This window comes from Medicago sativa, chromosome 2 (assembly GCF_051527215.1).
Source record: "Medicago sativa cultivar Bolivia chromosome 2, Bolivia_mono, whole genome shotgun sequence".
NCBI classification, from domain to species: Eukaryota; Viridiplantae; Streptophyta; class Magnoliopsida; order Fabales; family Fabaceae; genus Medicago; species Medicago sativa.
In genome coordinates this window covers 82,006,110-82,031,263 of record NC_140750.1, presented here as the reverse complement: position 1 = coordinate 82,031,263, position 25,154 = coordinate 82,006,110, and the positions used below count along the sequence as shown (strand labels likewise).

Genomic DNA, 25,154 nt, shown 5'->3' with positions numbered 1-25,154 from the left:
TACCTCCGTTTCAAAATGGATGTAGTTTAAGGTTTTTACACACATATATTAAGAAATGCATTAATTAAAAGAAAGAGAGATGTTATTTTACCAAATTATCTTAATCAACTATTGATTTGTTTTTCATTAAAGGAAAAATAATACTTTGGAAGTAGCGTATATAATATTAATTGAAGGGTATAATTGAAAAGAAAAAAGTTATTATTGCATTGACAAGTGAAAGTGACATCCATTTTGAAATAATTTTTTTTTCCCTAAAACCACAATCATTTTGAAACGGAGGGGTAGATGATATTGTTATGGAAATGACACATTCACTTGCTCAAAATCATAATGTGACAGTTACCTCAAAAATGGGGAAAATTAATGTTCCCGTACGACAATGCAACTACTTAGCTTAACATAAGCCCTACCATCATAATTACACATAAAGCTATAGCTCAAAACATCAACCTCGTTCTTCCCATGACCTTAAGATGACTATGACTTAGTCATTTATGCTCTCAAAATTCACATGACTTGCTAGCCTCAACCTTCTCATCCTTTGATTTCTTGGAAGTACATTTCCTCTTATGCCTTCTTTAGTCTAACAAGATAGCATTCTTACATAATAGTTCCTCTTATGGAAATCGGGTATGTTGTTAGTGATATTTATGTAGCATTGCATTTTTTTTTTAATATTATGTAGTTAAACTAAAATTCAATGTTTAAATGCAGTTATAAAATGATGGGCTTATTAAAAAATGGAACCTTGATTTTGTATATGTTAATGCTTCTTTTGTTAAGAACCTGCCAAGCCAAAGATCAACACATTCAGAAGATATATCCTGGATTCAGTGCATCTCGATTGGATTGGAACGACAATAACGGTTTCTTCTTACTATCCAACAACTCAGCTTTTGCTTTTGGATTCTTTACAACTCTTGATGTTTCGTTGTTTGTTTTAGTGGTCATTCATTTGAGTAGCTACAAAGTTGTCTGGACTGCAAATAGAGGCTTGCTTGTTAAAAACTATGACAAATTTGTGTTTAACCATAGTGGAAATGTTTATTTGGAAAGTGGAAATGGTTTTGTTTGGGAAACAAACACAGCAGGACAAAAAGTTAAGGACATGGAATTGTTGGATTCAGGAAATTTGGTTTTGTTTGGTGAAAATGGGAAAACTATTTGGCAAAGTTTTAGCCATCCTACTGATACACTTTTGCCTGGTCAATCCTTTGTTGAAGGAATGACTCTTAAAAGTTTCCCGAATCGAATGAACTTGTTTCATTTTCTTGGTTATATAGAAGGTGATTTGGTTCTCTATGCAGGTTTTGAAACTACACAATTGTATTGGTCTTTAATGGGAGAAGTTAGTAATAGAACTCGAAAAAATGTAACAGGTAGGCCTAATAAGGTTCACTATGCTTCTTTGGTTTCTAATTCATGGAACTTCTATGATAAAAATGGAACTTTGGTTTGGAAAATTGTATTTTCTGATCATTCAGATCCCAAGTCATTCTATGCTGCTATTTTGGATCCAAATGGTGCAATCTCTTTTTATGATCTTAACAAAGGAAAGTCTACTAATCCTGAGGTATTTAAATTACCACAAGACCCTTGTGGAGTTCCTGAGCCTTGTGATCCTTACTATGTTTGTTTCTTTGCGAATTGGTGTGAATGTCCTTCCCTTCTTCGATCGCGTTTCAATTGCAAACCTCCTAACATCTCAGCATGTTCTCCTAGGAGTTCAACAGAACTTCTTTATGTTGGTGAACATCTTGATTATTTTGCACTTAAGTATGATGCACCTGTTTTGAAATCAACCTTGAATTCATGTAAAGATGCTTGTGTAAGAAATTGTTCTTGCCTTGTGCTTTTCTATGAAAACAGTACTGGTAGATGCTTTCATTTTGATCAGACCGGGAGCTTCCAACGGTTTAAAGGGAACACTGGTGGTTATGTTTCATATATGAAGGTTTCAACTGATAGTGGTGGCAATGATGGCAACAGTAGTGGAAAGAAGAACATGCTGCTAGTTTTTGTTATAGTGATTCTCACAGTTCTTGTTATAGCTGGTCTTATAACTGGATTTTGGCGCTTCAAGAAGAAGAAAAGTTTTGATGAGTATCCTCAGGACGCTTTAGAGGAAGATGATTTCTTTGATGGTCTCTCTAATATGCCGGCACGTTTTACCTATAGTGCACTTGCTAGAGCAACTAAGGACTTCTCGACGAAAATAGGTGAAGGAGGATTCGGCTCGGTGTATCTAGGATTACTTGAAGATGACACACAATTGGCAGTGAAAAAATTGGAAGGAGTTGGACAAGGAGCAAAAGAGTTCAAAGCAGAAGTATCCATTATTGGAAGTATTCACCATGTTCATCTTGTCAAGCTTAAAGGGTTTTGCGCTGAAGGTCCTCATCGCCTTCTTGTGTATGAATATATGGCAAGAGGGTCTTTGGATAAATGGATCTTCAAAAACAGTGAAAACACTTTGTTGTTGACTTGGGAAACAAGGTACAATATTGCAATAGGAACTGCTAAGGGATTGGCCTATCTTCATGAGGAGTGTGAAGTGAGGATCATACACTGTGATATCAAACCACAAAATGTTCTTCTTGATGATAATTTCATGGCTAAGGTTTCAGATTTCGGATTAGCAAAGCTAATGAGCAGAGAACAAAGCCATGTATTCACAACTCTTAGGGGAACAAGAGGGTATTTAGCTCCAGAATGGATAACTAACTACGCAATTTCGGAGAAGAGTGATGTGTTCAGCTATGGAATGCTTTTGCTTGAGATTATTGGAGGAAGGAAAAACTATGATCAATGGGAAGGAGCAGAGAAAGCACATTTTCCTTCTTATGTATCAAGAATGATGGAGGAAGGGAGAATAAGAGAAGTTATTGACCAAAAGATAGACATTGATGAGAAAGATGAAAGTGTTGTGACTGCTCTTAAAGTTGCTCTTTGGTGTATACAAGATGATATGAATTTGAGACCTCCCATGAGTAAAGTTGTTCAAATGCTTGAAGGTTTGTGTCTTGTAACTGATCCACCTTCTTTGTTACAATCAAGTACTTATTCAGCTTACTTGAAAATTAGTAGTGGAGAAGCTAGTTCATCAGGACAAGCTAGTTTTTATAGTAATGTGCCCTTGTCTTGTGTTCAGTTATCAGGACCAAGATAAAATATGCATTGCACTGTGTGTTTGAGATTTGTTAGAACTAGTTGAATATTGTTTAAATTAGTTACAAGTTAGTTATGATTAGTTTTCATTTGGTTATATTTGTTACTTTATGATCACTATTTAAAGTGATCATACATTGTAATCTAAATAAAAATAACATTATAGTAGTCTAGAAACAGACTTATTCTCTACCAAAAAAATTCATATATTTTCAAAAGATACAACAGTGGAATTCTCACTGGCTTACAATACTACATTCTCTTATTTATTGCATAACATATGCTATATATTTACAACTATATATAGTCACCTCTACTAAATCATCCATAATCAGTACACATTTCCAAAAGATGAAAAGGACATGCAATGAGTGATTGTTTTTTAGCATGTAAGTCTCATTTGTCTAACAAGATAACCAACTTCACTCAGAAGAAGCAGAGGGGTTAGATTTTAGAGGTTGCAGTGACATGAGAACGACCATTAGCTCCTAGAAAAAGATCAGGTGAAAGTGTATGGCTCTTATCAGTTTTATGTTGGCTGTCATTATCTTCATCTTCTTCAGCGTCCCATAGGAATTTTGCATATGAAGCCAGGACATAGCTGATGTGATAATAATATGAATTTACACATAAGTTTTTATATATAACATCAAATAAAAATCAGGACACAAACAAACCCTTGTATTTTTTTGGAAAGAAAAAAAAAGCCAGAAAATAAAGCAAAGCGTCTAAAGAATTTTTGCAGCAGTCAATGTTAGTAATTAGTTGTTAGATTGGTCCGCAGGGTTTGAATTCGGGTCCTCCAACTTTTTTGACCCTATCGTAAATTAGTTGAGCTATCCAATCCCAAATGATAGATAATCTAATTATCACATCACATTTTGCTAATCACTAGAACTTCCTTTGTTCCTGATAGTTGGTCTTTTAAGGGTGGACACTTAGAAACAATCAATTTATATATATAGACCCGTTTTTTGTAGGATTTTTTTTACCCTTGTTGTTCCCTTGTTAATTAATTTCATCATAATATTAATTGGATTATTCTATCATGTGCAAATTTGTATATGTAGGGATGCAGTTTAACACATTAACAAGCCTTAACTAGAAACACAAATAAAATTATTTAGGCACACACTCCACAATAAAAAAAATTAAATAATAAATAAATTAGTCACATCTTTCAACATCATTAAACCAATTTATCTTAAAAATAAAAAGCATTTGTGTGAGTGTGTCCAAACCTTTTACATTTGTGTTTATCCCTAAGTATTTCTCATGGTTATGCGGAGAACAAAATATGTTACAAAAGGAATGAAAGATGCATCTAGTTCTATATAGATAAATGACTTTTAAACATCAAAATCTTGATCCACTGTATCATTTGGTTTATATTTGCATTTTTTAAATATGTAAATTATAGAAGATAAAAAGCAAAAGAAAAAGAGAGATATAAACATCTACCATGTCACACATAGTGTCTCTAGTTTGATGTTCAAACAATAAAGTTCATAGATGAATTAGGAGAATGTATGTATACATAGAGGAAAAGACATAATCCACATAGATTTAAGATTTCTCTTACCAATCATCTGGATCACTTTTAACAGCCCTATCAAAATAGGCTTCAGCTCGATCAGCATTCTTCTCTGTTTGCCATATTAAATCAGCATAGAGAGATAAAGCATCAGCATCACTAGGGCTAGCCAAAATGGCTCTTTCAACATACTCCTCTGCTTTACCATAATCTCCACGAACCTACTTTTCAAATTGAACATTAATTTATTATGTGACAAACCATATATTTTAATCACAATACACTATATTTCTCTTTACATTTTAATTTCTCAAAATGATGATCCAATTACAAAATATTTTACCTAGCCTAATCTTCATTTATATATTGTAAGTAAGTATTTGATCTGACGAATTAGACTTAAACTTTTGGTTCATAGTTTTCGAATTCATATTGCATGCAGTCGGTACATTGATGATTGTTGGATCTAGATTAAACGATCCAAATTTCAAGTTTGATATTTTAGTTTAAAAAAATTAAGTTATGTGTTGAAATATGGAACGTCCTATCTCGATCAACAACCACCTATGTGCTAACCGCGTGAATGCGGGGAATTAATAACATGATCAAGCTCAAGTGGTCAATCACTCTTACTCAAATAAATCAAATTAATTACCTCTTTCAAAAACTTAGCATAATTTCCAAGTAAAAGAGAATTATTTGGGTTTGCTTCAATCATGTTTTGGTAATAAGCATCAGTTTCATCTCTACCATCGTTATTTTCCCATCCATTTCCATTTCCACCACCAGAATCTCTTCCACTACCATTACAACCACCACAAATACTTCCACCATCACACCCCATACCACCACCACCCATTACTAAAGTTTGCAACTTTCCTACTTTTTTACCACCTTCTTCATGATCCAAAACTTGCTTATCTAAACTAGAGCTTGAAAATAGTTCTCTCGTTGAAGGTGTTGTTTTTTTCTTGTGAAATTTTTGTTCTGTTTCTTCTTGGTGATGATTCTTAAGAAGTGGTGCAGATTTTTTATGTCTTGGACTTGCAAGTGTTCTAGGAAGGTGGTGATTGAGTTCTTGTTCAGGGGAAGATTCCATTGAGTGTGGAAGGAAAGAACTTGGAATTGGTGCACTATAGCTTCTTAGTAACATTTTTTCTTTTTGAAGTTTAGAGAGAAAGTATATGTATATGATGCTAAGATTTAAATGGTGGTTGGAAGTTTAAAGAAACGGTAGCTCTGGAGTGAAAAGTGTAAAGTGTTGAGGTAGGAACACTTGCAAGAGAAAACGAGAGTGATATAGAGAGGGAATGAATGAAAGAAGAGAAGAGAAGCTACCTTTGTTGAGACATTGAGAAATGAGAACGATAGATAGATAGAGATACGTGACTAATTTTTATTCATGAAGTGGTGTATATATGGCGGCATTAGATCATGAAAATACAAGCTCATGATTAAGACATATGAGAGAATTAATGGATACCTCCTCCCACTCTATTTGGATTGGAAAAAGATTGGTCACCCTTTTCATGATACACCTCCTACCAATCCTTATGTGGCATGGGGCAATTTTGTCCATTTGTAAAAAATAAGGGGTGATTTTGTCCAAAACAAACCCTATCTCTCTTCCTTCACCCTCACTTTTTCTGTCCTTCTTTCTCTTCTCTCAAACCCTCCACCATCTCCACAACCTCCACCGACCCTTTTCTGTTTACGGCGACGACGGCGGCGACAACCAAAGGTCCAACCTTCATCCTCACTTTTCTCATCTCTCTCCCATCCATATTCTTATTTCGTCGACACCTTCATCATTCTCGACGGCCGACGACCGTCACACACTCTCACCACCACCACCATCGCCGCCTCATATCTGACACCACCGTCATTCTTACAATTGTGTCCCATCGTCCCCATCAGAACCCAGAAAACACAACATTCAAAATCAGCAAAACAAAACATAGATTTTAACTAGAAACACAATCATCAACAAGATCTCAATTTTCATATGTATTGTTCGAATCTGAGCAAAAAAGAAGAAGAGAGTTTGTTTGGATTTTCAGATGAGTGAAATGAAGTTTGCGACAATAAATTAGGAGTTGTTCCCTTTGATTTGTTCACACATTTTTTTATTGTGTTGGGCTCATTGCTGGACTGCATCTACAGATTTACCACTCTCTATGGTCGGACTGCCTCTATTGCTGATTCTCCATCTTTGTTGAAGGTGAGATCTATCTCAAATTTTTCCTTCAATTTGTGGGTTTGAGGGTTGTAATTTAGGGATTTTGTGTTTTGAAAAATTACATTGAATAATGTTAATAACTAAAAAACAACTTTAGTTTTGAAATTGGTAAACACTGTTAAACTCTTCTTAGTTTCGAAATTAGTAAACACTGATTTTGAAATTAATTTTTCAAAATCAAAGTTAATTTTTTGCATTCAATGAATTAGGTTTAATGTTATAAGCACTTATCATGATAGTTTTCTAGGTTTTTAGTATTTAATTTGCTGATAATACTAGACTTGATAAAGATGATGAAGAATTTTGAGAATCACTTAAGCTTTAGATAATGTTGGTTTGGTTGAATGGTGTTCGAAGTATAATTGAGGATCAAGTGTTTAGGGATGGTTTACGTATATTGCAGCTCGATTCAATTCAATCAAAATAATAGTGAATCTTCTTGCTTGTGGCCAAAATTCAATAGAACATCTGACATATCTCGTGGCCAATATAGGATGATATTAAATTTGGACATCATATAATTACGGTGTGGCATTGTCATGCACCACCATCAAGATGAATTGAATACAACCATACCTTGAATTTTGGTGGAGGGTTATCTTGAGATAAGAATAGTGAAGACTTGTGCAGCTTCTCATTCACCTTTGATCCATCAAATTGAGGTGTTGAGAATATTGTGTATTTAATTTAAATTTGCTCAAGGTTTGAGTCATTTTGTTTCAGCATGTTTAAACATCTTTTCACTGATGGGATGTGATTGTTATGCAAACTGATGATTAATGTTAATTTTTGTTTGTTACAGCTTTTAACATAATTGGTTTGCTTATGTTTTCTCTGATAGACATATAGCCTACTTGTTTGGTGGAACATTTGTTATTTGTATATTGTTCTTGTTCTTGTATCATTTGGTTTTGATTCTTTCTATATCGCAACAGAGGTCATGTACTAAACAATTTTTTTTGCTGTTAGACCAGACAAATTGTCAAATTGATCCAAAATCCTTGAAATTTAGGAAGAACAATTATGGCAAGCCTGAGGTGTGTCTTTCTATTCTTAATTATTTATTGTTTGTAACTTTTGAAAGATTGCCTTTGATGCAAATATTTCTCTCTATGTTGCTTTTCTTATACATTTGTATACAGGACATACATGAATGACGCAAGATGGGCCATCTGAAACACAAAAAAATTCATGTGGCAAATGAAAGTAATGTAAGTACACTTAGATTTGGTTTCAAAGTTTGTATAACTATCCCAGACTAAAGCCATAGATGTGTAAATGGTTCATTTTCAGGTACAGTTAAGGCATGTTTGTGAAACGAAATCATTGATAGAAGTCAATAAAAAATCCGAGTCAAGCTCAGAAGAATCAACTTCAAGCAACTACGTTCAATTTTTTGAATTTTATTTTATTATGTGATGTACTAATTCGGCCATGTATATGATATGGCTACCTTATTTAGTTTTAGTTTTATTGTTTGAAACACTTATTCCACCATGTATTTTCTATTGTTTGATGTACTACATTTTATCACTTTTGATATTTCAGTGATAACTCGCCTTAAAATAATATTGTTTTCACATGAAAATTATGTATAACCAAATATTTGAAGTGTGTAACCACAATTTTACAAAGGCGTAACCATGTTTTTTTTTTCTTTCATGTGTTTAAAACTAGTCATCTCTAAGTTTGCATGCCTCATAATAGAAAACTAATGAAAGACATTCTAAAATTATGGTTATATTGTTCGTTTATTTGGTTATTTGTAACTTATATGTGCAAAAAAAAAAAAATCAATTCAAGCCAATTGTCAGTGAGACTTTCTAATTTATGAAAAAATAATGGTCACGCATATGTAAAAATGTGGTCATACATACCATATATTTGGCTAGTTTATATTTTCCAGATGTAAATAATTTCGTTTTAGGCGAATCGAACGCATGATCTCATTTGATCACTGCATTAAAAGCCTTTCAAACGATAAATAACTTCTTTTACAATCTGCAAGTTTATCACGCCTAAAGACGGACAAGTTCTAATTTTTGAAAAAATAGTGGTCACGCACCTTAAAATATGTGGTCACACAAAACATATATTTGGCTAGTTTATATTTCCCATGTATAAATAATCTTGTTTTATGCGAATCAAACACATAATCTAATTTGACCACTACACTAAAAGCAATTCCAACAATAAATAACTTATTTTATAATCTGCGAGTTTATCACACCTAAACACGGACAAGTTCTAATTTCTGAAAAAATAGTGGTCACGCATATTAAAAAATGTGGTCACACATACCATATATTTGGCTAGTTTATATTTACCAGGTATAAATAATCTTGTTTTAGGCGAATCAAACACACAATCTAATTTGATCACTGCACTAAAAGCAATTCCAACAATAAATAACTTATTTTACAATCGGCGAGTTTATCACGCCTAAAGACGGACAAGTTCTAATTTATGAAAAAATAGTGGTCACGTATTTGTAAAAATGTGGTCATACAGGCCATATATTTGGCTAGTTTATATTTCCCAGATGTAAATAATTTCGTTTTAGGCGAATCGAACGCATAATCTCATTTGATCACTGCACTAAAAGCATTTCCAACCATAAATAATCTGTTTTACAATCGGCAAGTTTATCACGCCTAAGGACGGACAAGTTCCAATTTATGAAAAAATAGTGGTCACGTATTTGTAAAAATGTGGTCATACATACCATATATTTGGCTAGTTTATATTTCCCAGATGTAAATAATTTCGTTTTAGGCGAATCGAACGCATAATCTCATTTGATCACTGCACTAAAAGCATTTCCAACCATAAATAATCTGTTTTACAATCGGCAAGTTTATCACGCCTATGGACGGACAAGTTCTAATTTATGAAAAAATAGTGGTCACGCATGTGTAAAAATGTGGTCATACAGACCATATATTTGGCTATAAAAAATGTAGTCAAAACCCATTTTCCCTCTCTCTTCTCTCCCTTTCCACACCACACCCAATCCTCGCCTCCATCTTCTTTTAATTTCCAGCAACTCATTCTCCAATTACCCATTCTCTGTTCTGTCCATTAACTTAAAAATGATCATCATCCATAAATTTGTTCAATGTCTTTCAATTTTCCACTTAAGTTTAAAGGATAATTTTATCAAAATCAGATCAAGGAATAATGGGTCATTCACATGAACTGAAAAGAACACAAATTTGTTCTACTTGATGTCAAACTGCACAAATCTCTGAACCAGAAGCATCGACTGTTAAAATACAAGAGCAATGGGCTGTAGAAGAAGAAACATGGAGAAAAGGAACACAAAAATGAGTGAAAGGGTAAAGGAAGAGGTTGTGGGTTACTTAAAAATTGAGTTTTACCTGATTCAGATTCAGAACTGTGATTTGTTTTTTGTGTGGTTTTTGTTTTTCTTGCTTCTCCATACATAAAAAAAAAAGGGAGCGAGAGAGTCTGCGAGAGAGAAGAAGATGCAAGTAGAGAGGAGAGAGAGAATGGTTGGAAAGAGCTGTGGGAGTGTGGGCCCCACATTGCCACGTGTCATTTTTTTATGTGGGTGTAGGAGTGGTATTGCCACCTATGGTGGTATACCTATCAGGACTCGTTTGGATTTGGTGCATAGTTTAAGTCAAGTAGTTTTCAATCCAAACCATATAATCTTAATTTAATGGTTGAAACTGTTTCAATCTTTTGAATTGTCGGACTCACACATTTAAATATGGAAAATTCGAGTTTCAAACTCCAACCATTATATATTATTATTCTGGAAGCTAATGAGTTGTTATTATTAGTATTATCGGACAACATTTTATTATTGTATAATATGAACCATAAGAACTGATACTAACATGTAAGATCAAAAGCTTCGTGTAACTGCGTATTTTTTCCCCCATCGAGAATTCGGATCCCTTACTAAATTCTTAATCATTGGTTAATCATGTTACAGTAAACTAGTCATTTCTATTAGACTCAATATGATATCATGCTTTAAACGATTACTCCTCATAACTAGCAATTTTTAGTCTTTTAGACCGGTTTACGATTTTAATTTATATTTATATTTATATTTATATTTTTATATTTGTTTTGATATCAACATGTTACAACCTCACTCTTTTTTGCTAATTAGTATTATGATATCAACATGTTACACCCCTACTCTTATATTTTTGTTAGTACTACTATAAAACAAAGGAGATATTTTGACACAAACTTCAAATTCGAAGTGTACCAGCACTTGTATTGGTCAAATTTGAATGCGATATAAGATATTTACGAATTTTTTTTTCTTCTGCCCCTATCACCAAAAAAATTGATATGTCTGCCCCTAGTTCAAAATTATTGTCACAAATGCCCTTATTCTTCTTTTAAGTTGGCGAACATCACCATTTTTTAAATTTCCCCTGCAAGTTTGCAGGTTTAACTGAACTTCTGTCAGTTCTACATACTGAATGGCGAGCATTTTATTTTTTTTTCCTGTTCTTGGTTTGAAATGGCGAGCAAGCCATATTTTATTTTTTATTTTTTTGTGTTCTAACTTGACAATGGCGAGCATGAGTACCCCATCCAACATTATACATTAAATTAGATGAACCTTCTTTCAAAAACATAATTAAATTAAAATGGCATGGTCGCCAATTTTATATATGGAACAAGAGCATGGTCCAATAAAAAATGATGCTCGCCAATTTAAATGTAGAACGCACAAAATTTTCAAAGAAAGTCTGCAAAGACTGCAGGTTAGCAGGGGGTTGTTGAAAAAATAGACATGTTCGCCAAGTTAAAAGAAGAACAAGGGTATTTGCAACAATAATTTTCAACTAGGGACAGACATGTTAATTTTTTTGGCGATAGGGGCAGAAGAAAAAAAAAATTGGATATTTACTTCATTTATCCTATGTATCCTAGGTATTATAGTTTTTGCGGGCATAAATCCTTTGCTCATTTTATCATTCCTTACGAGCACTGCCTCCTAGACACGTTTGACATTATTGGATGGGTTGGTGGGCCCTTGCCATGCCTATGTTTCTGTTCTTTATTAGCTGCAAAATTGACGGTCCAAAATTAGTTTTGCATGTGAGTCACCATCTTGGCTTTTCCCAATAGAAAATAACCATGCGTCAACACTATTTGGGTGAACTAGTTGCATCCTTTGTTGCTATACGGCGTTGCCATAATTGGTCATTTTATAACACAACTTTAGTCACTATGGTTAATAGACTTACTAGATATTTTAAGTCAAGATATGGGTGCAATGTTATCACTTACTCAATTATCATAGATAATTCGAGTCGAGATATGCATAAATCTTATTGATATCTTTTTACTGCCCACTAGCTAGGCGTGAATTAAACAATCATATCGTATTCATCATATACTAATAAATAATGTTACTTGTACGAATTTTGTCTCATAACCCCAAGATAATAGTAATTAAACTGTCCCGTGAGCATAGCTCGGTTGGTAGGACAATGCATTATTATATGTCGGGATTTTGGTTCGAACCCCAGACACCTCACTTATTCATCTTATAAGATGAAAAGAAATACGATTGTCAAGGCGGTCGGACAAAAAAAAAATAGTAATTAAACCTGGAGTTTTGGACTCATAATTGCTGCAAGCAATTTATTCAAACTTCTAGAATTTGATAATTATTTTCTTCCCTAAAAAAAAAAAATTGATCATTATTTGACACCGTATAAAAATAAATTATTTATAGATCAAGGCGGCCGGACAAAAAAAAATAGTAATTAAACTTGGAGTTTTGGACCCATGATTGCTGCAACAAACATCTAGAATTTGATAATTATTTTCTTCCCTAAAAAAAAATTTTATCATTATTTGACACCGTATAAGAATAAATTATTTATAGATTTTATATATATCAAAAATTACTTACACATGAATAGAAGACAACTATTTTATGATTTGAGTGATGAAGAGAACATATAAACATTGAAATTGTACATAAATCATATATAAATATGTTGTTGGACAACTATTTTGTTGTTCAAATAACATTTTTCTTTTCCTATCTATCACCCATCTCTATCTCTTCATTTTTTTCATTATATAGTTATAACATTTTTTCAATTTCTTTTTTAACTTTTATTTATCACATTCCATCATTAATCTTCAATCTCATTATTAAGTTAACAAAGGTGTTTTGAATTGCGTTAAGACTCGATCCACAACGAGCCCATGATCCAACCAAATAAGCAACATCGTATGAATTAATCCTATGATCCACGAAAGAACAGTGAATTAATCATCGTGATCAAATGCCGTTTAAAAATTAAAAAATCTTCATGATCAAATCACAACCCTCCGATGACAAAAGCATGTTAGGGATGAAAAAAGCATGTTAGGGAGGTCAGTACCGACATCAATAAAAATATGAACAGCGATGACATTAATTATTAATCCGATACATGAAGATATTTGATGCTTTTGCTACTCTATTATGACCCAAGGGTGAACAGTTGGTAAACAACAAAAAGGTCGCATTCAGTAATTGCTCCTGAAAATTGATGCGAATGAAAATGGACGGTTGCTAACATAGCCTCCCAATTTCTTAGTTTTATTTAATTCGTCACTTTCATCACTAATGTTGACTTAAGAGTCTTATCACTTCAAAGTCGTTCCTAAACTAATGCCATACTAACTTGTGAACTAAAGATATATGTTAAAAGAATTCTCAAGTAGTAATCAAATCTTAAAAATATGAGTTTTTAACCTTGTAAGACGGGTTTGTTTGGTGGTCCGAATAAGAGACATGATATAATAATTATTCTTGTATCTTGTCTAATTATTTGATGAGACAATCAGATATGATATGATGATATTTATCATCGTTCAGCTCTCTAGTCAATGGATCATCGCATTCTCTTTTCTCTCATTCCCTCACCTAACTATCTTCCTCTCCCTTAATTTTTTTTTTTTGGTAGATAGAAGAGATAGCAAAGTCATCATAAACTCACACACACAAAGTGGAGGTACCGAGGTTCAAACCCCGGTCATGACATCTGGCCTAACAATTTCGGCATTTTTGCCACTTAAGTTAGGACTTATGAGACTCCTCTCCCTTAATCTTACTACCCACTTTATAGTCTTATTACTCGCATGTTAATGTTATCTTTCTCTTAATCTTACTACCCACTTTTACACATGAGTGGAAGACAAATGAGCAACAAGTTGCGCTGCTAAACCTTTTTGAATGAAAAAGCTAATTCTCATAAACACATCATTCATGCATGACCCTTTGAACTCTATGTAGAAGGGCACAATCTCATCCACAAGTTACTATGGTTTTTCCTTTGAAAGAAAAAAGTTAAGATGGGTTTTTATCGCTCTCTACTCTCTTCTCAAACACCCTACTTCTCAAACACCCTACTGCATTTCAGATTTTTTTCTTCCAAATTCATAAATCACATTAAAAAAATTCTCCATTTTTAGATTTTAAAATCCGAAAATAGGGCGTGTGAGAAAGTTGGAGAGTGAGACAAGAAATTCTTAAAAGTTAATAGGAGATTCACATAGGAAGCTATCCCAAGACCTATGTACTGTAATCGGCCCAAGACATTCACGACTAGGCCCTTGCTCATATTATAACTCACTGCTGAAGGTGGTCTAAAAACAAATTTTGAGAGAGATTTTATGTGAGTTTTAAATTGAATTATTTCGCTAATATGAGCTACCTTGTTTCAAAATAATGTTCAGTAATACGCTTTCAAAAAAAATTGACATTATTCTCTAATTTGATAAACTTTTTTTTTATTTATTAAAAAGTCTTCACTATTATTTAGGATTTTTTTAAGAGACCTAAAACAAAGGATTTTAGTGATCTGTTGATTGGGTCTGTCCTATATGACAACTTGTATGATTATCAATAGTGGTGGTAAGCACAACTCTAAACACACTAATAGAGCTACCATATAAGGAGAGTTTCATTATTAACATAGAATACCATATATTCATAAGAGTCAAATAACTACTCAATTAATCATTTACGTGGTTTGAAATTTATCAATTATTGGGAACAAATTGCCCCAATTCATGGGTTTGTATTTGACTTCATTGGGTGAATAGAATTTAGCTGAATGATAGATTGATTTTTTTTTTCCTCCAAAAATTAACTTTCAACGGTAATTTTAAACATTTTGTCAAAAAAAAAAAACGGTAATTTTAAATGGACTAACTAAATTTCGAATTAAAACTTAGAGAGTTCTTTCATACCTTTAGTTTTGTTGGATAATGATATTTTGTATCAACAACTAATTCAAAATTTTAATTTATTTTTGAAGAAACTAAATTAGCCCACCTAAATTTTAATTTATTTTAAAACAATTAAACATAAAAATATGACATGATATTAAACGATTGGATTATGGTAGGTACCTAACAAAACTTCAAGATAGGATAATGTTCACCTTGAAATTTTCCTTTGTTGGATAAAACATTACGATGTCATTTGATCAATGTACCCGATCTCACTTAACTAATGAGATAAGATTTAATTGTTTTTTTATGGTGGTGGGTTCATTCTCAAACTCAATCGGTCATCCGTTTAAGCTTAGTTACATCTGTCAATGTGAAAACGACTTCTGTAACTCTACCTTGGAAACGCTAATGCTATCCACATAAGGGAATTTCTTACCCCCCGACTTCTCGTGTGTCCTATTAGTTTTCCATTTTACCCCGTCCAATATATAAGACAGGCTCAAGCTTCATCCCTCATTTCCGAAGTTGCATTTTTCAACATAAAATACTAAAACAAGAAAAGGAAAAATAAAACTAAATACAAATCTTGCTCGAATCCGTTGATTTTGAGACCTTTCCCGTCACTAAACATGTTGGTTCACATTTACTAAAACATTTGGCTTTGCATTGCATTGTATTTTTAAATTTTAGAAACCGAAACATGTTCCTAAGCATCTGAAATAGACTTAAGTGCGCTGAATTTTGAGTTATCTATGAATTTTTTTGACATTTTAATTTTTATTTGTATTTGTCAACGTTTTAGATATGGGCGCACACCTCAACCACATTAAAGGAAACTGGATGAGCATGATTCCCTTGACTAGGTAGGAACTCTCGAGGAAGACCATACATGACAAACTCGGACTGTCTCAGGAGCCAAAGTCTCAGCATGTCCCCAAGTTTGAGCATGAAACGCAACAGAAGGAGGCTAAGGAGGAGGCTCAGACACAGCCTTACGAATCATATCCTGGTGGCTCAGAGAACAAGTCACTCCTGACCTTGTATGCGCACCACATGGTCAAACACATATGGAAGATACATATGTTATTTGTTTTATATGATTTCTTGTTTTTTTCTAAATTATTCTTTCTTTTCTTTTTAGTTATTTTGTGCAATTGTTTTTGTTTTTATTTTTTATATATGGTTTATGATTTATTTAACTTATCCTTTCTTGTTTTTATATGTCCGCCGCATTTTATATCCATCAACGATGAAAAGAAGATTATGAGACTCGATACTTGGAATAAAATGTAGTTCAAAAAAGATCAACCTAAGTATCATATAGTAATTTTTTCTTTTATTCTCTCATTTATTTGTTGAGAAACAAATGTAGCTATATTTACTCTTTAAAAATCAGTTTGATGATTTTGTCAAAAAATGAAGGGTCGTGTTAATGAGTGAGTGTCCTAATTCCTAAAGACACTCTTTAAATATTTACAATTAAAAAACTACTAATTGAAAAAACTTAATACTTTGATTTCCGTTGTATTAGCTTTTATAAAAATTTACTATCTAAAAATGTTTTAATGACATTCATTAACATTTTCCAAAAATGAAAATCACTTCTTGAATTTAACTCATCGGCTTTCTTTTTACTAAAAATAATTGGTGTACCCACCTATGCTTAGCTTGTCCGAAGCTGACAAATGGGTGAAACTGTTTTCATAGCATTGAAATGAAATTGGTTTGCAGTCAAATCAAGTAAAATTTTCTCTTGAGTTCCAAACATTTCTGTCTCCCATATATGAACCCCCGGACCCACTTATTATTAAGGACACAACTGCTGCGTTCTTTGCTCACTCAAATTCTGTCTCATCTTGGACAAGTTAAATGCATCAACATTTACATTATTAAACACATAATTTCAATATGTTTTTGCAATAAAATAAGGATGTCAATTTGAAAAATGAAGTAGCAGGTACAATTTCTCGTGCCTTGCTTAAATCATCTCAAGACTTGATTTATGGAGTAATATATTATCATCAAGTGAAGACTTGATTAAATCATCTCAATATATACGTTTAAATTCATTAAATTTTTCTACTTATACTCAAACTCAAGTATTTGAGTGTTTGAGAATAACTTTTCCTACACCATATGTAGCTGTTAAAGTACACTTTTTGATGATAAAATTTGTCCATAAATGTACTTTTGAAGGACACAAAAATTATATACTTTTTCTGAATATATATATTTATGAAGTGATCTTGGGTGTAAACAATTTATCTCTACATATTTATGACCAAAATTGACTAGAGAAACAAAACAAAACAAAAAAGGCAACTTCAAGATAAATTGGAGTAACTTTTAACTAATTTACTAGAAGCACATTAGTTTAATAAGATAGCCATAAAAAAAAAATGACAATAAGGTTGACATATTAGCTAATTAACATGTATATGAAGAGTACAAATCCCCCTTCCTTAAAATGCTCATGAAGAAATAGAAACTGACAAATAGAAGCTCCAACTCTTGATGGAATAATTTATACATAGAAATTAATAATCATGGTTGAAACAACTTATTCCCACATCTGCATTTCCATGAAAGGAGATAATAGCTATCATCTTCCTCGTGAGAGGACTCTAATTTGAAGCCCTTCATCTTCCTTTTTCTTTGGTGATCATGGTCATTAACAACCACAGTAGCCATGCATGGCCTACACTTCATGCACTTGTTTACACAAACTGGAGGCTTTGACCCTATTGCCACTTTCCTTTCCTCCAAACCACTCTCCCTCCTCATCTCATCACACAATACACTTCCACCTGCTCAACAAATAATGATAAACATAAAAAATACAATAAAAAAACAATATACTATTTAACCCTAATGCATGTTTGTATTGACGATGATCAGATTTAAAAGTATCACGATATGCTACTGTGATTTCATCAAACTCACCGTCATTACAAAGACAAGAGAATAAAAGTGAGAGATAAAAAGAGACTAGACATGTTAGTGAAAAGGTTATGAGAGACATTTTTTTACCTGATCTAGGAAGTAGAACAATGACGGAAAAAATGAAAGAGACAGTGATTGCAACTTTGAATAGTCTAAGTGGAGACATCATGAAGGAGATTGTTTGAGAAAGGAATAGAACAATGCTGATAAGTGAAAGTGTACATGCATATGGTGTGGTTGAAAATAGATGTGAAAATAAAACAAGAGTTTGAAATTAATGTGTTAGATAAAGTTGAGGGATGTTTCCTTTGGGAGAGACAATGGTCTGGTTCTATGGCTTATTCACCAATGAAAATAGGATTCACACAGTGTAAATGTGTGTAGTTTGCACATTTTTGGGAAATTGGTAAACTGACTTTGGATTGTTAGTGAATAGTGATTGACTGACATTGGCCAGTGTGTGTGTGTGTGGATATTTACCCTGCCATGGGAAGATCACTGTGTTTTCTGTTATCTTGAAATTACTTTGTTACCCTAGAATAATTGCTCAAACTCATATACTTAATAGTTAATATTGGATTGACCAAAAAATAGAAGATAGTTTAAAGTCAATATTTGAGATCAGACTAATTCTTCTCAAAGATTTATTTAAGGAAATTGTTTTCTTTTAGTAATGGACACTCTTTCATACATATATAGTACTCCCTCCGTCCCAGATTAACTGAGCCAAAAGTTCATTTCACAAGTATTAAGAAAAATGAATAAATGAAGGAGAGAGAAAAATAGTTTTAAGTGCACTTGTTATGTATTGGTGCATTCTCCACTATCATAAATGTAAAGTGAAATATATTGTATTGAGAATGATGAAAGTAGTATTAATTAGAGTTATAAAGGGAAAAAGTAATTAATATTGTATTGAAAAGTGAAATGGCTCAGTTATTTTGGGACACTTTTTTTTTGCAAATGACTCGGTTATTATAGGACGGAGGGAGTAGTTATTAAGCATCTAATCATTGATCACATGTGAATCTCCTAGGTTCGATTTGCCTCCACTAAAATATGTATTGGATGCAAATGATGTGAAAAACGAATTCTCTTCAGGATATTTTGGATGCCTTAACGTGATTTTCCCAAGTACACTAAGCATATATTTTGACGGTAGTTTATGAAAAATGTTTCCTGCACATCACTCATGCATTAGAGAAGATGATGATGATTCAGAGTGAGAAAATGGGAGAGAATAAGCTATAAAACTTGTCAAATTCGTCTCCAAATTCTGATGGATATATACCATGTATTTAAAACATATGATACATCGCTCACATATGAAAAGGCAACGTTTCACCAAGAGTTGCAATCATTTGAGATTATAACTTTTGATTCAAGAGATGTATTAGTTCACTTTAAGTTATGTGTAACAAAACAAACATTTCAATCAAATCTATAAAGAGTTACATCCATTGAAACCCTAAAACATGATAAAAATGCACAAAACACAAGTCAAGAACAACCCAGAATTGCATCCAGGCGCTCGTATGGATGCCTAGCGCCCGCATTGGAACTGCTTGGAGCGCCCAACACCTAATCCCAGAGAGCCAGTGCCTGGTTTTGCACTTAGAGCGCCCATCGTTATGTTTTCTTGTGTTTTTACTTCAAGTCTCATTGATTTCAGAAATCACTCAGATGAATTAGTGTGTGTAAATTGAAAATAGTAGAAGATCCATGTTTAAAAATTAGCACCAACTAGTAGTGGATGAGAAGGAACGCACACAAAATCAATTACTACATGCACGACTCTGCCGTTGTCCGGTCGAGCCTAACCTCGGCTAAATGCTAATTTTTTAGCACCCAAAAAATGTATAATTTTTTTTTAATTTCGTGCGTATTTATTCCGGCATGTTTTGCCCATGTATCATGTGCCCTAAGTTTCCATCAGTTTCGTGCTCCCCAAGTTTTGTTTGACTTGGCCGAGTTGGTTTCTCTGCGCCCAAGTTTCACTTGATCGGGTCAGTTACTCCTTCCCTAAGTCTTGCTAATTTCGGTTGCGAAGAAGTTCCTCTATAAGTAGAGGACCCCGTATATCTCATAACTCACATAAAAAAGTCTTTTGAATTTTTGAGAATTCTCTCTCTTCTCCCCTAAATTGCTTGAGTTTTCAAGCAATTATTTCCTTCTTTTTTATGTCCCTTTGGGTTTTTGATTGGTAATCATATCATATTTTAAAGTGGTTGTATAATAGTCATATTTTAAGGTGTAATTTTAGAACGGATTTCTGCCATACAATAGTAAAAAAACAATATATGACATTGTGGTTGGTTGTATGTCTTACTTAAATTTGGACAGTTTTGCGAAATGTCTTGAAGAGTTGTGCACGTCCTCCATTATGTTTTCACAACTTCTATCACCAATATAGGTCCATTCCAGATCAAAATATAAAATAAAGATATAAGGAATCAACAGTATGATTTAGCTTAATTGATAGTCACTAAGTTCCAAACTAATAGTTTTAAATTTCTAAGTTTGCTAAGATTGCAAATGAAGTACTACCTCCGTCCCAATTTAATTGACACAATTTTGTTTTTCACACATATTAAGAAAAATGTATAAATAAAGAGGAAAGTGTAATATATTGTATTGAGAATGATAAAAGTAGTATTATTTAGTGTTATATTATATTGGGAATGATGAAAGTTGTATTGAAAATTGAAATGAGTCAATTATTTTGGGACACCTTTTTTTAGAAAATGGGTCAGTTATTCCGGGACGGAGGGAGTATTAATTATATTTTTCGATTCTATATAAAATTATATAATTGCAGTGCTTAACTAACCTAACAATTTTCTAATACGAATGTCCTTCTGACACAGGGTTGAGATTCACTGATGATGATTCTAACAGGAGAAGCTTTTCAGTTTTTCAGGCAGATTAAATTTGGCATTATATAGAAGAACTGGAGAAGCATCGAAGTGCAGTTAAATTCATTGTCAATTTTTACCTTTTGCCTTCACTTTTTACCCCCCTAAGCTTCATTTTTTCCAGCTTCTCTTGAATTTTCTGTGTCTGAATAATCCAAAGAAAATCAACTACATTTTGGAAACAACAAACTCTTTTTCCCAAATAAAGAAACATGTGTCTTGACCTACTTTATCGTTTACTAAAATCCAAAAATGAAACTGGTACTGTAGACTAGTGTAGTGTCCCCATCACCCTGTCAAATTTCCCAACCTAGCTGTCATTCTGGAATTTATCTTGTATGTACTTTGCTAATTTTGTGGTTTCATCTTGCATGTACTTTATGTATGAAATTTTGCCCAAAAATATCAATAGAGTAAACCACGAATTAATTTTTGACTTTGTATGATTCTAAAATGTAAAAAATCGATAATTAGAAAGGTGGAATTTGTGGTTTTTATTTTTTATTTTATAAGGCTATTTTCGTCCAAATTAAATGACCCTTTAACTAACTAATTCCAATCGGCTCTCTATATTTCAATAACTTACTATCCCATTGATTCATATATTAACTAACAATTTATTATCAATTTAATCTCTAAGAGTATCCACAATAGAAAAGTTCATTTTTAAGTATTCAAACGGGTCTCACGTGTACACATCTCTTGTTTATAATTTTTTAATAGCAGTAACTAATAAACACTTATTTCCTTAAACCTGACATTACTCACAAATTTCTTAAACGGAATCCACTAATCATCTATCAATAACTTTATATTATTATATTTTATTTTTTAATACTAAAGATATGTGAAACCCGCATACAAAGTGAGGTCTTAGTTGAGACCTTCACCTCATTAGGTACCCAAAAAAAGTTATCGCTAATGATGGTACCAATTTGGTATCAAGTCTTATAGAGATAGGTACTACCATTGAGAATGGTCTAACACCTTCCAATAAACTTGGCCTTTAAATTCACATGAAAAATTGCATATTCAAAATTGTGCTCCAAAAGATCAAATATCTTTGCAACCTTGAGCTATACTAGTGTGATTGTACTAATTGTTACTACTAATAAAAGATGGAAATAATTTGAAAGCAACAGTTAGTACTTATTAGTATTTGTATAGGCTTATAGCAGCCGAAAGAAAAGGAGTAGAGAGGGTGGGGGTGAACCCTAATAAAGCACCTGAAGTCCCAGGAGGGACCTAGCAGGCATTACTTTATGGAATGCATCCAAAGATTTCTATTAAAATCCAACTTAGAATCAAACGGTGGGTAATGAGTATCTCTGTCTCAACAACATTTTAATAAGGAAGGTGTCCGGTTAAAGACAACAGAGTGAATGATAAGACAATTGCCTTAGCTAGCTGGTCTGTTTTGGCATTACCTAAAACCTAACCCCTTACACAAGTAACTGTTCAGATCATTAAGGTGACATCATCTCATATCCGTACACTTTTTCCTTTGTCATTTGGCACCAGTCTTCTCATTGTCTCGTCTTTGTTCCCCTCTCATTTGTTACTTCCCAAATGCCTAAATTCCTATTCATTTTTGGCAATCTACTGCTATGTTTATTCTATATTTACTCATTCTCACCCCTTTTGTTTATTTATTTTTCTTGGTCAACATTCTTCATCTCTATTCAGTCTTCTTCACATGTTTTCTCATAAAAGTAAATGGGCCCGATTCTGAAATCTGAGAGCATATATATGGGTCTACAGAAAAAGGATGCTATCGTATCTGTATTTTTGCTAGTATACCTCTCTATAAACTCTTTTCATTTTTTAATATTTGACAGAAAATTTCTTTTTTGTTTAATGAATTTTGCACTTAATGCACATCTTAAAATTTTGTACTCCAACTCCTTAACCCTTAGCTCAAATCAATTGAGCTACTCAAACCCTTAATATGAAGGCTAACTGGCTAAGGAACTACATGATGTGTACTACTACTCCTTAACCCTTAGCTCAAACCAATTGAGCTACTCAAACCCTTAATATGAAGGCTAACTGGCTAAGGAACTACATGATGTGTACTACTACCCCGTTACATCAAAATGAAAAAAGACTAAGCAGGAACTTCCACAATAGTCAATGAAAATACGAAGATGGCCAATATTGACAAGAAAATCAGCAGAATCGTTAACTTTAAGATAAATACAGCAATTAGGGACATTCCAGTCAGCGGTACAAAGTGGATAAAGGATCTCAAAGAGAATTAGGTTGAACGGCAAAAGTAGTAGAATAACCATTATGAACCAAATGCACTTGGAAGTCAAGTTTAACAAAGGGACGAAATAAAAAGTTGTTCAGCTAGCTAAGAAGGCGGTGAGCGAAGCGAGAACTCAAGCATTTGAAGGATTATACCAATCTTTAGGTACCAAGGAGGGGGAGAAATCTATATACAAGCTTGCGAAGGGACGAGAACGAAAGACAAAAGACCTGGACCAAGTGAAGTGTATTAAGGACGAAGAGGGTAGAGTTTTGGTGCAAGAAAGAGATATTAAGGATAGATGGAAGTATTTCCACAACTTATTTAATGAAGGATATGAGATCTTACCAGACTTTAACAGGTTAGACATCAGAGAGGAGGACCGGAACTATAACTATTATCGTCGGATTCAGGAGCACGAGGTGAAAGAAGCGTTGAAAAGGATGCGTATAGGCAAGGCAGTTGGGCCGGACAACATACCTATCGAAGTGTGGAAAAGTCTTGGCGATAGAGGAATTGTGTGGCTCACAAAAATTTTCAACGAGATTATGAGGACGAAGAAAATGTCAGACGAGTGGAGAAGAAGCACCTTAATTCCAATCTATAAGAACAAGGGGGATATACAACATTGCGCGAATTATAGGGGAATTAAGCTAATGAGGCATACCATGAAGTTATGGGAAAGGGTAATTGAGCGAAGACTATGAAAAGAGACTCACGTTACGGATAACCAATTTGGTTTTATGCCTGGGAGGTCTACTATGGAAGCGATCTACTTACTTCGACGCGTGATGGAGCAATATCGGACGGATAAAAAAGACTTACACTTAGTTTTCATTGATTTGGAGAAGGTGTATGATAGAGTACCTAGAGAGATTTTGTGACGCAGTACGGAAGCGTAGGGTTAGCAAGCGCTAAACCTAGATAGAAAAGAACAAGTTTGCAAGCGACAAACTTGTGAAAATAGGGTTGCAAGAGACAAACCTATCAAAATATGGGTTCCGGAATCCACCAGAAATTGAGAGAAAATCTCGAATAATTTTATTGAATCAAAAAGTGTGCCTCTTAGGCTACATAAGTTCTGCTTATATAGTGAAAGAAATAACAAACCCGTGGGCCAAAATAAAATAAAACGTAATAATAATAGAAAGTTCTAGAAAATTACTAAGATTTGGCTAAATAATAAATACTACTAAATTACTAATAAAACCCTCCTGCATCATTTTGTGGAAAGCCCTGGAGAAGAAAGGGATGAGGATTGCCTATATAAGAGCTATCCAGGATATGTATGAGGGGGCTTCGACTAGTGTGAGGACGCAGGATGAAGATACTGTAGATTTTCCCATAACAATAAGACTACACCAAGGGTCAACCCTAAGTCCTTATCTTTTTACTTTAGTTTTGGATGTACTGACGGAACACATCCAAGAGTTAGCACCGAGATGTATGCTTTTTGCAGATGATGTAGTCTTGATTGGTGAGTCGAGGGAGGAGTTAAACGGGAGGCTAGAGACTTGGAGGCAAGCCTTAGAAGGGTATGGCTTCCGCCTGAGTAGAAGCAAGACGGAGTATATGGAATGTAACTTCAGCAAAAGGAGAAGTGGGTTTACCTTGGAGGTGAAAGTTGGAGATCATATCATACCCCAAGTTACGCGGTTTAGATATCTTGGGTCCATAGTACAAAATGACGGAGAAATAGAAGATGATGTACATCATCGTATTCAAGCTGGGTGGTTGAAATGGAGAAGAGCCTCAGGTGTTTTGTGCAATAAGAAAGTACCACTTAAGCTGAAAGGAAAGTTCTATCGGACAGCAGTCAGACCGGCAATGTTGTATGGTGCGGAGTGTTGGGCGGTTAAGAGC

General features: G+C 33.6%; 3 protein-coding genes and 1 long non-coding RNA gene across 5 annotated transcripts; 2 read left to right on the top strand and 2 right to left on the bottom strand.

Moving 5' to 3' along the window:
- The first annotated feature begins 423 nt into the window (after positions 1 to 423).
- Positions 424 to 3,423, top strand: LOC146951475 (G-type lectin S-receptor-like serine/threonine-protein kinase SD2-5). The gene is made up of 2 exons (XM_085747455.1): positions 424 to 633; positions 718 to 3,423. Exons 1-2 carry the CDS (start codon positions 623 to 625, stop codon positions 3,170 to 3,172), a joined length of 2,466 nt encoding a protein of 821 aa, XP_085603581.1. The 5' UTR covers positions 424 to 622; the 3' UTR covers positions 3,173 to 3,423.
- Positions 3,357 to 6,092, bottom strand: LOC146951474 (uncharacterized). Its single transcript, XM_085747457.1, has 3 exons — positions 5,361 to 6,092; positions 4,754 to 4,926; positions 3,357 to 3,772 (listed from the first exon to the last, which is right to left on the bottom strand). Exons 1-3 carry the CDS (start codon positions 5,856 to 5,858, stop codon positions 3,616 to 3,618), a joined length of 828 nt encoding a protein of 275 aa, XP_085603583.1. The 5' UTR covers positions 5,859 to 6,092; the 3' UTR covers positions 3,357 to 3,615.
- Positions 6,093 to 6,207: 115 nt separating this feature from the next.
- Positions 6,208 to 8,578, top strand: LOC146951473 (uncharacterized). Of its 2 annotated transcripts, none has more exons than XR_015027914.1 (4): positions 6,208 to 6,926; positions 7,919 to 7,981; positions 8,087 to 8,155; positions 8,238 to 8,578. It is a non-coding gene; the product is annotated as an uncharacterized LOC146951473 (long non-coding RNA). The 2 variants fall into 2 exon arrangements; XR_015027913.1 differs by having other exon boundaries at positions 7,914 to 7,981.
- An 8,869-nt stretch (positions 8,579 to 17,447) lies between these two features.
- On the bottom strand, positions 17,448 to 18,537 carry LOC146951472 (EPIDERMAL PATTERNING FACTOR-like protein 8). Its single transcript, XM_085747454.1, has 2 exons — positions 18,213 to 18,537; positions 17,448 to 17,989 (listed from the first exon to the last, which is right to left on the bottom strand). Exons 1-2 carry the CDS (start codon positions 18,292 to 18,294, stop codon positions 17,727 to 17,729), a joined length of 345 nt encoding a protein of 114 aa, XP_085603580.1. The 5' UTR covers positions 18,295 to 18,537; the 3' UTR covers positions 17,448 to 17,726.
- Positions 18,538 to 25,154: the final 6,617 nt, after the last annotated feature.